The sequence below is a fragment of the Aythya ferina genome (assembly GCF_964211825.1).
Source record: "Aythya ferina genome assembly, chromosome: 20".
Classification (NCBI taxonomy): domain Eukaryota; kingdom Metazoa; phylum Chordata; class Aves; order Anseriformes; family Anatidae; genus Aythya; species Aythya ferina.
In genome coordinates, this window is record NC_140318.1 from 9,304,332 (window position 1) to 9,317,553 (window position 13,222).

Sequence of the window (13,222 nt, forward strand, 5' to 3'; positions counted from 1 at the left end):
GCGGTGCTGCCCTGCCACCAGGATGCAGCTCTGTGCGGAGCTGAGCGCTCCTGCTGCATCCATCACACGACTGACCCCGAGCACACGGAGCAGGAGCACATCTCCTGACACCTGGTGAGGAAAGGCAGAATGTTAAGGGGAAAACAAAAAAGAAACAGAAAGCTGGACCATGGCCACGGGCTCGAACAGTAGTTTGGGGGAGGATGCAAACATCTGCAGCTTTTAACTTGTAGGAGATTTGATCTGCCTCATCTCTGGTCAAACGTGCGTTTGTTGGCCAAGTGGTGACCCCACTTCAGGGCTTAGCAGAGCATCTGTCCGGGCAGAAATGAAGCCAGCTGGGGGATCCCAGCTTTTCCCAATGAAAGGAACCTACGTGGGAGGTAATGTGCATAAACTTGCATGGAGCCAGGTAACACCACAGCACAGCATCTGCTGCAGAGCTGCGGCTCTGGTGGCCTCAGTGACCGTCCCTCTCTGTCCTCTGCTTGCAAACTGCCTGCCCGAGCCCTGCAGCCTGAGGTCGGAGGCACAGACACAGCCTCGTACCCACCACAGCCCCGGCTGTGCATCCAGAAGCAGCTTTGGCACTGATGAACACGTCACCAAAGGGATGTTCATCGCCTGCAGTGCCCAGACCCGAACCAAAGGGCCAGATCACATCGGGAGAGAAACAAGGCAACCCAAAACATCTCTCCAGGAAGGGAGAGTTTGCTCTGCCAACTGCACAGCACCGCTGTGACCCCCTTCCTGCGGGGTGTCCCCTCAGCAGGGACTGCGTGTGCCCCAGCCACGGGGGCTCCTCCAAGCAGAGCAGTCTGCACTTGCCCTCAGCACGAGCTCGTGCCTCCATCAGGATTCAATTTAAGCCTACAAAGAGCAAATCTGTCTCTGCTCCCTACCAGCCAGGGATATGTGACAGAAACAAAAAAAAAAAAAAGGAAAAAAAAGTGTCACATGGCTGAGAAAAGCCAAGCAGCTTCTGAATGCTGGCAGCACAGTGAAACCACGGCAAGGAGGATTAGCAAGATCATAAACAGCAGCAGCTCGGAGAGCAGTAACCACGTTCTGCTCCTCGCTGTGTTGGGTTCCCCTCAGAGCTCCGGTGCCTTCACAGAGGGCAATGGCTGTGATGGGAATCTGGGCTACAGGGTCTGTAAGTGTCCTCACCAAGGTTTGGGCACGATCAGGAGGTGGCAGGGTGCTGGTCAAGCCTCCATCCGCACCTCCCTACAAGAACAGCTACTGAAAATCATTCTGCAAACATGTGAAAACTTCTGAGGGTGGCACACAAGATATACACAAACTGCAGCTCCAGACTCCCGAAAGGAACAGCATCAGTTCCTTCAGTTCCCAAAACCCATTGATTTCCCCGAGGGACACTGACAATGAAACTTGACAAGAAAAATCCTCATTAGCAAAACACTGGTGCTAAAACTCATTATTTCCAAGCCTCTCTTATAGGAAAATCAGGAGAGCACCTGCAGACACCCACCCTGCTTCACACCACGTTCCTGGAGGCAGGAATGCTCAAGGTGACCCAGCACGAGGGGGTGCTCCAAGGGCAGCACACAGCACCCCCAACATCAGCAGCAAGGCAAGGCCATGCTTCCAAAGGAAAACCCTTACATTCTGTGCACGAGTTGCATTTACACCCCTGATACACCCACTGCATCCTCGCTGGCATCGCCTCACGGTGACAAGGGACAGCAGCAAGAGGTGCGGGGGCAGCGGCTGCCTCCCTGCCTGCGCCCAGCAGCTCAGAAGCCCTTCAAGCTGCTCCAAATCCTGATCCAAGCTGTCATCGAATCCCATCTCAATGCTTCCTATGGGGTGGGAAAAGCAATTCCCTGCTGGCTCAGCCTCCTCCTGCCAGGCCACCGCAGGGCTAAGCCCCTGGGATGCGTCTGCTGCTCCTGTGATGTTTCCTTCAGCATCTGCTCCTTTTGCTGCTTTATTTTATTTCCACAGGCAATAGCTGCAGGAACGAGGAGCTGACTTGAAAGGGAAGCTAGCAGTCCTAAATTTAACTGGTGTCCTACAATGCCTGGCACACTGATGATGAATTTAGGGCCAATGCAGCGAATGCAGCCGTATGGACAGATGGCCTTGCACAGAGACCAGCCCCAGGGTCCCCAAATCCAGCCCAGGGTAGCCCTGTGCCCGACGTTCCCACACATACAGGGTAGGAGGAGATGATGCCTGTAGTAGCCCTCAGTTGTGAAACCGATTGAATAAAATGCACTTTTCTGCTTAAGAAAACCTCGCCAAGTGAAGGCTGACAACCCCTCTAAAGACCTAGCTACCCTAAATTTACTGTTTCTAAATTTTCCCTTTTTTTTCTCATCCACTACAAAATGAATGAGAACCACGTTTCACTAGCAACTTGAAAAACCAATAAAACCCTGTAACCCCGGGTTAATTCAATGCTTTGAATTTTGGGGATGGCAGTGGTGGAGAAGCAAAGGAGCGATGCCAGCAGGGGCCTGCTGTGGGGACAGGGGCTGGAGGTGACAGCTTCACCTTAGGGCAGTATAAAACCAAAACCAACAGCACTGGTAAATGACTTAAAACCACGTCTAGGGCACAGGGCAGAAGGGAATGGTCTTCTCCCATCTGCCTGTGGAGCTACCACCTGCCCCCAGTGCCCACCCATCCCTCCCCATCGCCTCCACCACTCACTGGCAGCCCTGGTGGTCCCGGTGGCCCCGGGGGTCCTGGCTTCATGCGAGCCCGCTGCCTGCGTGCCGCCGGTGAGATGGGGTACCCCAGGGTGGTGGGAGGCTGCTCCGGGTCACCTGCAGCCATCCCCAGCCCCGGGGGACCTTTGGGTGCAGCCTCCTGACGTGCCGATGGGGACAGCTTGGGGACAGCGGGCGCGCTGGCACGGCCGGGTTTGGTGGGTGGGAGGCGGCGCTGGGCACCCGCAGCACCCTGCTGCTTCTCCGTGGTGTTCTCCTGCTGGGGGTCGGTGGTGTGCTCCTTCTGGGCTGCTCGCTGCGATTTGGTTGGAGGCCCTGGGGGGATAAAGCACCGTCAGGTGCCGGGGCACTGCGCCCGAGCTCGGGAGAAAGGGAGGAAAGTGAAACAGACTCACGGGAGCTAGCAGTGACCCGTGGTCTGCTCCTGCTGAGCCCTGGCCTGCCAGGGCCGGTGATTTTATTGTAGGTGGAGTTCAACAGCTCAAAGCCTTCATCCTCAATAGAAAGGATTCCCTCCTCCTCCTCCTCCTCGTCTTCCTCAGCCGATGGCATCTCATCAGCAGAGAGCGAAGGCAGGGTGCTCCCATCCGGCTGCAGGTTAAGGGTCTCCTCGGCGTCCTCCCATGCCTGTGGTGGCCCCGAGGTCCAATCTGAATTGGAGAACCTCCAATCCTGAAAATGAAATATAATGAAATTTGAAGTTTTCTCTCTTTTTTTTTTTAAGCCAGCAGCTTGTTTCAGCAGGGCTCGAGAGGCCGGCACTGCTTTGATGCCCTGTCCTGGTCCAACGCACCCACGAGCCCCTTTCAGCACCAACAGAGAGCAGGAGCTGAATGGGCTCCATGCAGCTCCCCAGCCTTGGGAGAACCTGTCCGTGCCAGGCGGCTCAGTTCAGCCATCTCAGTTCAATGACAAATTCATTTACCACGGTGGTTTGCAAGGGATGCGCCTTGCCTTCACCTGTCCCACCAATGGTCCCTCCAGGACAGCGCAGGGCGCGATGCCTCCCTCTGCCCTACAGCCCCAACACAGCCCAGGCACCAGCCGTGGATGGAGAAAAATGGCAATGCTGATAGGAACATCCATAAACAAGACAAAACGTGAATGTGGAAAAGGAGATGAGCATCACAGAGCTGACCTGCACCTGCAGCACACTTCAGTTTTACATCCACCACCGGTGTCAGCGTCACAGACCGGGCCTGTACCCCGAGCACCAAAAGGACCTGATCCTCCTTGGTCACAGCAGTGTTTCCAGCAGCCCCCCATGCCTCCCAGTGCCTGCCCAGAGCTTGTCCTGGGGGGGACAGCCCCATGCCAGGCAGCACCTGGAGCCCGTGGGGCCGTGGCTGGGGGCTCCTTGGGGCTGGTGCAAGGCAGCTGATGAACAGGCTGGGAGAAGTCACTAGAGGGAGATGCAGGCCCGTGAGTGCCTCGCAGGGCTGCGGAAAGGGAGCAAGTACAAGGAGACACCAAGCATCCTTCCCAGTGAGCCTTCTCATGACTGAATCCATTTCTTGGCCTTGATCCTGCTCGGTTGCAGACCCCTCCTGGTGCTCCCAAGCCCCCCCAGCAGCAATCCCACCGCCAGAGGTTCTGCAGGCGAGGACCCACCGACACAGGTGGCCCTGGCCAAACTTGCTTCTGGAGAGCCCTGGAGGCAGAGGAGCTCAAAAGGCAGCAGCATTTTCCTAGCAGCTGAAGGCTTTGCGCTCAGGTGTGAGAACAACCGGGAGGAACCCACCCCAGGTCACCTCCATCCCACCTTACCTGAGCCCAACCACTGCAGCTGCAACTGTGTGGGGCTTCAAGCCAGCCCTTGACCCCTACACTCACCCTGAGAGACCTTTTTCTGACCCAAGATGTTATCTACGTACAGAGATTTGGGGGAAAATATGAATATTTCTACCTCTGGTTTCAAGGTCCCGAGGATGCAGAGCTGGGTTCTGGGCTGCCTGCTCAGACACACGCACCACGTACTGAAGGTCTGACTAAGCCCCGTGCTTCAGAGCCACCCACGTCACACTTCTGCTTCAACCAGAGCCGGGAATAACACCACGAGGTGCAATCCAGCCTCCCCCACTGACTCAGAGGCAGCAAGCTCACATTTTGGTGCCCGACACCCATCCGACCCCTCCAGTCTTGTGCGCAGCCCCCGCACAACAAAGTTGGCGGTGAGGCAGAGACCCCAGCTTGAGCAAAACTTCCCTCGTGCTCAGTCCTGGAGCTGCTGAAGGCAGCCTGACGGCCCTGGCATCGACACAACCACGTGCTCAGCAAAGCCAGGCAATGGCAAAAGCCTGATTACAAAGAGAAGCTGCCAAAAGGCAGATGAGGAAGGGGAGCGCTTCGTTCAGAAACGATGTGGCCATGCTCTGAGCATACACCAGATTTATTTTTTTTAAAGCCATCAATGATGTGTAATTAAATGCAAAGAAGAGGGAGAGTTGGGGGAAGCAAAACTCATCACATTCCCATGCTCTAGACCTCCCCGCCCCGTGAACCCCATAAAGCAGCACAGCACTGGGGCGCTGGCAGGGAGCAGCCTTGCAGGCTGGCAGCACCCAGTCACTGTGGTAAGAAGGTAAGATCCAAACCCCAAGGAAGTCACAGAGCTCTGCTCTTAAACCACCTGGGCATTGTTTTGAGCCCCAACGCTGCTGCAATAGGAGTTGAAATGGTGAAGCACGTGAGGAATCTGCTCTACCCACTGTGATGTTGGCTCTCCAGCCCACCACGGTTCTGTGAGCTCCCAGGAGGATGAGGCAGGGGCCATCAGTGCTTCTCCACACGTTATCAGCCGTACACCTTCCTCCTCCTGGCACACAGGGTCAAGGCGAAGCAGAGCTGGGGGACCAGAGCTGGGGAAAGCACAGACGTGCCCTCCCTCTGGTGGACTTTCTCCCCGTATCTCCATGTCGCAGCCTCCCCACCCTCAGCACAGCAATTTCTCTCCTTTCCCCACCCCTCGTGACCTCCAAGGAGAAGGAGCCCCAGGCATCTGCCCCCACCACACAACCACACATCTCCAGACCCTGTCCCCTCCTGGATGCTGCCCCAGAGCAGCACTCCCCACGCAGCCTGCTCCGGGCACAGGGGGCTACTGGCCCCCCTCTGCAGCCATCCTTACACCGAGCTCGAGGTGTTGCTCTCTTGGGGGTCCCTCTGGGGGGTTCAGAAGCAGCACTCCCACCCACCTTTAGGATGCTACTGAGGGGACATCATTAAACAGGGTTCTTAATTAAAACCATGCCAAGGATGAGCACTCCTGCTGGATGACTGCTTCCTTGCTCCTCCTCACCTGCATCTCTGCTTTCTCCAGAATTGGGCACCTCTCCCCATGGGCCCCATCCTTTGCAGGGTTGGTGGCTATGGTCCTGAGCTCAGAGCCCACCTCAGCTGCCCTTGGCTCTGCCCACAAACCCCTCCTCAGACCCACAGAGCTCAGGCTCAGCTCAGGTACCGCTGCTGGCCTTCTTCCCATCACCCAGCTCCTGGAGCCTGACCTGGAGTTCCTTGGTAGGAGCAATTAGCATCTTAGACTATTAACACACTATAATTAGCAGCCGTTAGCTCGCTTTCCCCCCAAATAATGCAATTTACAGCCCACACAGTTTGTTAGCAAACCACAGAAAAATTGGGGTCAGCTCCATGCACGCTCCAACATCTGCTCAGTAAACATTGACTGCTGTTTGTAAACCTTCGACTCCAGCACCTGGAAACCTAAAGAAGAGCATCTGAAATAGGACAGGGAACAAAAACTCATCCCGAGGGATGAAAGAGGCTCAGAGGAGCGGTGGCACCAGGCATCAGAGGCTCCTCCACGAGCCTCTTCCTGCAGCCAGGCACGGTAATTAAACCCACGGTCTCCGCAATCACAGCTGCATGATTCAGTTTGGGGTTTGGCGTGTAGTAAATCCAAGGAGAATGAGAGCTGGTGGGGGCTGGGGACTTGGCCTCTGAGTTCACATTAAAACAGTTTCAGAAATTGACTCATTCCTGGTTAGATTTGGGTTTGGCTCTTTTGTAGTTGGGGGCGCAGAGGAATTCTTCAGTCTTCCCCAGAGAAATTTTCTCTTATTTTTAACTGAACTTCTCGTTAGTGGGCAGAGCTGCAGCAATGCAGGATGCTGCAGGAGGGCTCTGCAAGCTGGAAGGGAAAATATTTCAGTCCTGAGGGGGCAAAAAGCAGCACTGAAACCTGCCCCGGGCTGCAGCCTGGGTACGGACCTGCTGCGAGCTCCCACCTCCTACAGCCCCCAGCCTCACAGGGGTGCAAGAAACCTGGCCATGGGCAAGTTTTCTTTTAATTTAAGCAGGATCTGACAGCTTTTTTTGGGGAAAAATCAGGGCCCTTTTGCTTCCCAGGTCCCTCCTTGGGATCACAGACATCATCCCCATCTCCCAGCTGAGCCTGTTGAGCATCCACCAAGATGCAAGAGGCAAAAAAAAAACAAACATTTGCTTCACACCAGAAGGTAGATGCCCCCAGACTGTCCCCCCAGAGACAGTGTGTGCCTTCATCATCTGCCTGAAGGGGGATAAAACTGGGCCTCTGTTGGCTGCCCCAATATCACCTGCTGCCCCATGGAAAAAAAAAAAAAAAAAAAAAAAAAAAGCCACAGCAGTTTCTGTATGAGCTGAAGTGAGAAAGAATTGATTTTTTGTTTTCTTCTGAAAAATGAAATTGTTCAGTATTGCAGTTTTAATGCTAGGTCTGGTGCTTTGGGAGGGTTTTCTGATTACAGTTTTGAAATACAACTTTAATGGTGAAAATTGAAGTAGTTCGCAAGACCCGTATTCCTCCCCTTCATCAAGAATTTTGTCGTTTTAAATTCAATTGGAAAGTGCTAATTTTTTTAAAATAAAATTTATGATAAATGAAACCATGGTTCTGAAACGTGTCAGCCACAGCTGCTTTTGAGAGAACTTCACGCTTCATTCTGTGCATCTTACAGAGAGGGCAACCACGAGAGACAGCAGTGCCTCTGCTACCTACCTGCTGCAGCGCGAGGATGGGATGGTGACGAGGACGGGGTGTTTAAGCCCATGAAATGCACGGACATCAGCAGCCAGAAAGCCTTTGACAGACAGAGGGCAGAGGAAGGTTGAGCTTAAAGAGATGCTGAGATCCCAACCTCACAAATACTCCAAAAAGCCCCAGATCTAAAAGCTGTTTCTTCAAAGGAAACCCTCTAAGGGCTGGGAGAGGAGTGAATGGGAGCCCACTGCTAGCGCAGCCTCGGAGACCAGGACCAGGCTCAGAGCTGAAGGAGCTCCTCAGGGAGCTGAGGAACCAAAACACCGATGAGCATCGTGGGCCAGACCTCCACATCGGAGACATGAAAGCTCTCCCCATCCTTTGCTTTGCAAAGCACTGACTGCTGCTAAAATAAAATCCAACGCAAACTGCTAGCTGCAGAGGAAAGGCACCTAGGCAATGCTGGGGGATGGCACCCAGTGAGGATGAGTGTGGTAGGGAGCCAGGGCTTAAAGCCTGGACTCTGCTCCCATTTGCCTAAAATAAAGGTTATCGATGCCAGATGCAGGCGTGATTAACCAGGAGCAAAGCATTCAGGTGTGCAGTGGGGGTGTCAGGGCAGGACAAAGGCGTTGGTACATAAGGGAATGAGACTCGGTGGGAAGCCGGGGTGCAGCCCTGCAGCCGGCACCAAAAAAGCACTGGAATTTCAAAGAAAATGCTTGTCTGCGATTTTTAAATTCAGCTTGAATGCCTGGCATGGGAAAGGTCTGTACTAGAAGCTCTCATCTGGCGAGCTCCAGGGAAATGACTGACTCCAACTGAAAGTTACTGGTCCCTTACGCACCAGCAATCACAACTGAGTTATACGGGTTCTGTGTAAACAGAGCAAAGAGCCAAGATCAATAGCATCCGTGCCTGCTCCTTTAAATAGCCAAATGTAGAGGTAGAAGCCATTATGAGGAGAACCAGCTGGGAAACCCAATCTGGGAACTGCTTCCAGCAGCTCAGCTGCTGCCCACAGCACGGGAGGCAGAAAGCATGGGGGGGCGAAACCCCAGAATGACATAGAGGGGGTGGGGAACCAGCACGACCTGAAGGCAGGCAGGGGATGCTGCACCATAAGAGAGCAGAAAGGGGAACAGCTCCAGGGTCAGCAGCACAGAGCCGGATCTGCCAGGGAGCAGTGGCAGAGCCACTGCAGCCACGTTCCCGTCCCACGTTTGGGAAAAGCCAGACGGTATCACCAGAAGACAACGAGCTACTTCCCATTGCAGCAGTGACATGGAGGAGGTTGGAGCCAGGTTTCTCAGTCCAGCCCCGTTGATGCACCCCCGAAGCTCTGACACCGCAGGCTCTCCGCAACACACACGCTGATGTTTGATTTGGCTCAGAGAGCTGGGGGAGTCCCAGGGGACTGGGAATGACCTTTAACTTGTGCCAATAAGAAAGGGGGAAAAAAAAAAAAAAAAAAGGCAAACAGGAGGCCTAAAGTAATTACAGACATTGTCCCCAAAATGAAGCCCAAGCTAAATAGTGGAGCAAGTGATAGAAGGCTTGTTAATAACGAAATCTCAGATAATGCAATCAGTGCCATGGTTTTGTGGCACAATCCTGTGCAACCCACTTGGTATCTCGCCCAAGGAGATTGAGAGCATCTTGTTGACACAGATAAAACAGCGTCAGGGTAGTCATCCCAGACTTCTGTAGGGCTTTTTACTTGGTACAGCTGCATGCCACCATCCAAAAGCTAAATTCACTCGGTGAACGGGAAGCAGGTTAAAACCCAGCTTGGGGCACATCTGCCCGCAGGAGCCCAGGCAGCCAGCGTACCGTGCTGCACTCATTTTCATCAAGGTCAGCCTAGGGAGAAGGTAATTCAAAGCTTCATGCCTTCCTTACCAGGAAACACAGGTTTATTTATAGAAACCTTTTTTATCCAACAGTCAAAGGTACAATGCGATTTATGAGCTCGTGATCAGAGAAAGACGATTTAAAACTATTTTTTCCCCCCCAAAAAAACATCAAACCTCTGGAAAAGCGTTCTGGGAAAGTTGAAAACCAGGACTGGGCTTTTTCCTAAGTGAACTAATTTATAGTAGCAATAATCACCAGGGAACCCTATATCTTCTGCTGAATGCAGCCCAAAGTCCGACATAATGATGCCTGCAGCAGGAGCCTGGGGGAAGGAAACTTCCTATTGCAGACCAAAGCACAGGATCTCGTGTGCAAGAGCTGTTTGCTCAACCAAAAAATGGGTTGGCTCAGCCCACTGATCACCCACACCACTGCTTTCTGTGACCAAGGGCAGCAGTGTTTGCTCGGCAGGTTGATATATGGCACTCAGGTGCTGGGCTTGGGAAGGGGATGGGTTGTAAGCCTAAATATTAAGATCAATGGTTTCTCTTTAGTGGTCCTCATGAGCTGCTGCAGAAGCAGCCTGTTTTCACAGAGCAATGCTTGGGGTTCCCTACAGCCTATCACGCAGTGGATTTTAAGTGCAATAAACCATCCAAGGACACCTTACACTGCCTGAAAAAACAGTTTTGGAGGTCTTCTGATGGCTGAGATATTGGAGCTGCCAGACACAGGGACAGCCACCTCCAGGACACTGCTGAGAGCAGTGGAGACATCGCTTTGCTCAGGCTGTCAGAGCTCCCCACCGGCCTTCACAACAAACCTGCTGGGATGTTTGAGATCAGCCTAGGTCACCCAAGGAGCCCAGAGGCCATGGGAACATCCATCTCTTGACTTAATCAGGCTTCGGGCTGCTTGGACTGCCCAGGAAGGATGCTTTGGTAGTACTTGGACACTAAACACTCAAAGGCACTAACAGGAATTTAGCAACTAAATCACCATTAACTGCTTTCAAAAGTTGTGTGTCAGACAGCCTTCTCCCTGAACTTTAAGTAGAGCCAGCATTCCTCTGGCCATAAAAAACAAAAGCAACTTCTTTCCTCTTCTCTACATATGAATTACCTGTAACCATCACAAGCACCACACTGTGATTTGCTTTTCTCTGCTGGAATGTGTCTTGGCACAAGAAACAACCAGCAAGAAATCCTGTACAGTACGCTCCACTATAGTCTTTTACCCTAAACACTGAATATTTACAAATGCTTTTTTTTTTTTTTTTGGTAGAAGCTCATTATATTCCATTTGCTACTGCCCAGTGCTGCCTGACCCAGCAGAAATACACACAAATTGTGCTGCACGGGAGCATCTCCTCCAGTTAAGCCTCTGCAAAATGAGGAGCAGAGACCAGGTTTTTGCCCAGTGCATTCCTCTGGCTTGTTTGGCCTCTTTCTTCCCAGAAGTGTTTCCAAAAACTGACTAAAAACTGACTTGCAAGGAGCTCCCTGGCCCTTGGCTCACACATGCCATGAAGCTACAGAACGATACCAGCCCCACTTGTTTCCCTATTCACATTCATAAGGCTTTCATGACACTTCAAAATCCAGATGACGTCTAGGAACTAGTTTGAACAGTCGAGAGGGTTAAACCTGTGAAGAACAGCTTCAGGATCTCGGATCAAACTGCTTTGGAAAAGTCCAGTGACAAGCCCAGCCCTCACTCATGTAAAGAAAGGAAGACAAAAGGGAGCAGAAGGGGGGCAGCACCACCCATCTCGTGAAGATGACCAATAAACAGCAACATACTTAAAAAAAAAAAAAATAATAATCACAAAAGGGATAGACTGCAATTTAGGCTGCCAGTAACAAACAATTCATCTGTTCCCTTCATTCACTTACATCTTCCTCCACCATCACTGTAGCACTCAATAATTAATTAGCCCTAATTACGAATTCAGGAATTTACCAATACACTAATTTACTTCTAAGTGAACAAAGGCACAGAAAGCACAACCCCAAGCACGGCTTTGCACAGCCCCGGCAGCAGGGCCGATCTGCTCTTCATTACGTGCAAACTGTGATACGCTCATAGTGCTTTTTTTTTTTTCTTTCAATAAATCCAAACGTCAAAGATCCTGAGGCGTCTCTGGTCCTGATTAAGTGCTTGAGAAACAAACTCGTCCCAAGCCCAGCATCTTGTTAGCCTTCCCCTGTAAACGTCACCAGTTCCCTACCACGACAGCATCTCACTGACCAGGACTCGTGGACCAGCCCCAGTGAGGCACAGACCATTTTCCAGATGGGAAGAGCAGCTTCACCATTTTGTTTCACCATTTCATTGCCCACAACACCCAGCAGGACAGCAGTGTGCTCACCCATAAACCTTCCTGCTGCTGCAATATCGGGTCAGGGCTCAGCCCAGGAGCACAGGGCACGAGCCCAGCTGCAAGGCCCACTTGGCCCCGCACAAAGCCTGGCTTACCGCAGGGGGCTGGCGAGGTGCAGCCAGGCAGATTAAGCCAGACAAGACCAAGAACAGAGACCATGGGCAAGGGTAAAGAGCAGCACCTGGGAGGGAGAGAGAAATGTGGAAAGGAATCCCTATTGCTCAGACATACAAAAAAAAAATATCTCAATTTACATTTGCTGGCAGGCTTCCCTTCCGGGTGTCTGTTTGCATGAACTTGAGCAACAAATCTTGGCTAGAAATCCCAAGTAAAACAAACAGAGGCTTTGCAGCTCGCCTCACCCCCTGCAAGGCACTGAGCAGGAGGCTCAGTCCGACCTCGTGCCAGGTGGGTGCTGCAGGCACTAGCACCAGTGGCAGCAGTCACCCAGCTGCTTCTGCTTGCACCGTGCACAGACCTCACCGCCCTGCCAGCCTCACCATTTGCTTCCCTCCAAACAACCCGAGCTGCAGGCAGGTCCACATAAAAACTGTGCATGCAGTGAGCTGGTCCATGCCTGGTCACACCTCCACCCAGCCACACCTCTTCAGCTCAGTGCAAGTTCAGGAAGGCCACCTCAGCTCATCTTGGCTTCCAACAGCTCCAATACATGTCGAGATACATTCACGAGATATTGTAAAAAAAGATAAAACAATCATAACTTGTAGCTCTGCCTGGGTGTTCAGTTTTTACCCGATAGCTCACTGGAGCAAACCTGCCCATAGCACTGCCGCAGTGCAGGAGAGCCGTACCTGAGCAGACGCATCCCAGATTTCGTTGGTTTCCTTTGGCACCTGCACAGTTGGAGAGAAAGAGGAAAAACATCACTGCCCAAAGACTGCACCGACGTAAGCGCGTGGTTATTGCTGGCACTGGGATTTGAGCACACGCTGCCTGCTCTGGCACGGGAAGCATCCCGGGAGCGCACGCTGGGAAGCAGCCAGTCGTGGCGAGGAGCAAGCAGCTTCCCATTAAACCTCTCGAGTCCCTGGGTGGCTTTTGCGGTTTCCTTTGTTTTGGTTTCGAAGCTAATCAGCCCTGAGGAGGCCAACGAGGGATGGGGACTGGTGTGATTTGGGCGGAATCACCCTGGCATTCCCACTCGCAGTCAACTTAGTGAAGCTGAAAATAAAATCTTCTCCCTGCTGGGTAAGCCACCGGAGCCATTCAGTGAGTGTTATGGGCATTATAGCCCAGGGCAGTATTAATAATACTAATTGCAATAATAGCGTGTTGAGAGGA

At 52.5% G+C, this 13,222-nt stretch overlaps 1 protein-coding gene across 4 annotated transcripts in view; it reads right to left on the minus strand.

Annotated features, from left to right (window-relative positions):
- The window catches only part of LOC311421918 (uncharacterized protein), a 72,592-nt gene that overhangs the window by 27,935 nt on the left and 31,435 nt on the right, over positions 1-13,222 (minus strand). For 3 of the 4 annotated variants that reach the window (XM_084494367.1, XM_084494366.1, XM_084494369.1), the window contains exons 6-8: positions 12,733-12,774; positions 3,098-3,374; positions 2,683-3,017 (exon numbers count right to left, since the gene is read on the minus strand). In XM_084494367.1, the coding sequence (XP_084350493.1) occupies positions 2,683-3,017; positions 3,098-3,374; positions 12,733-12,774 (654 nt within the window). Of the gene's footprint in view, positions 1-2,682; positions 3,018-3,097; positions 3,375-3,495; positions 3,613-12,732; positions 12,775-13,222 lie in introns of those variants that run through there. The other variant, XM_084494368.1, reaches the window with a different exon arrangement.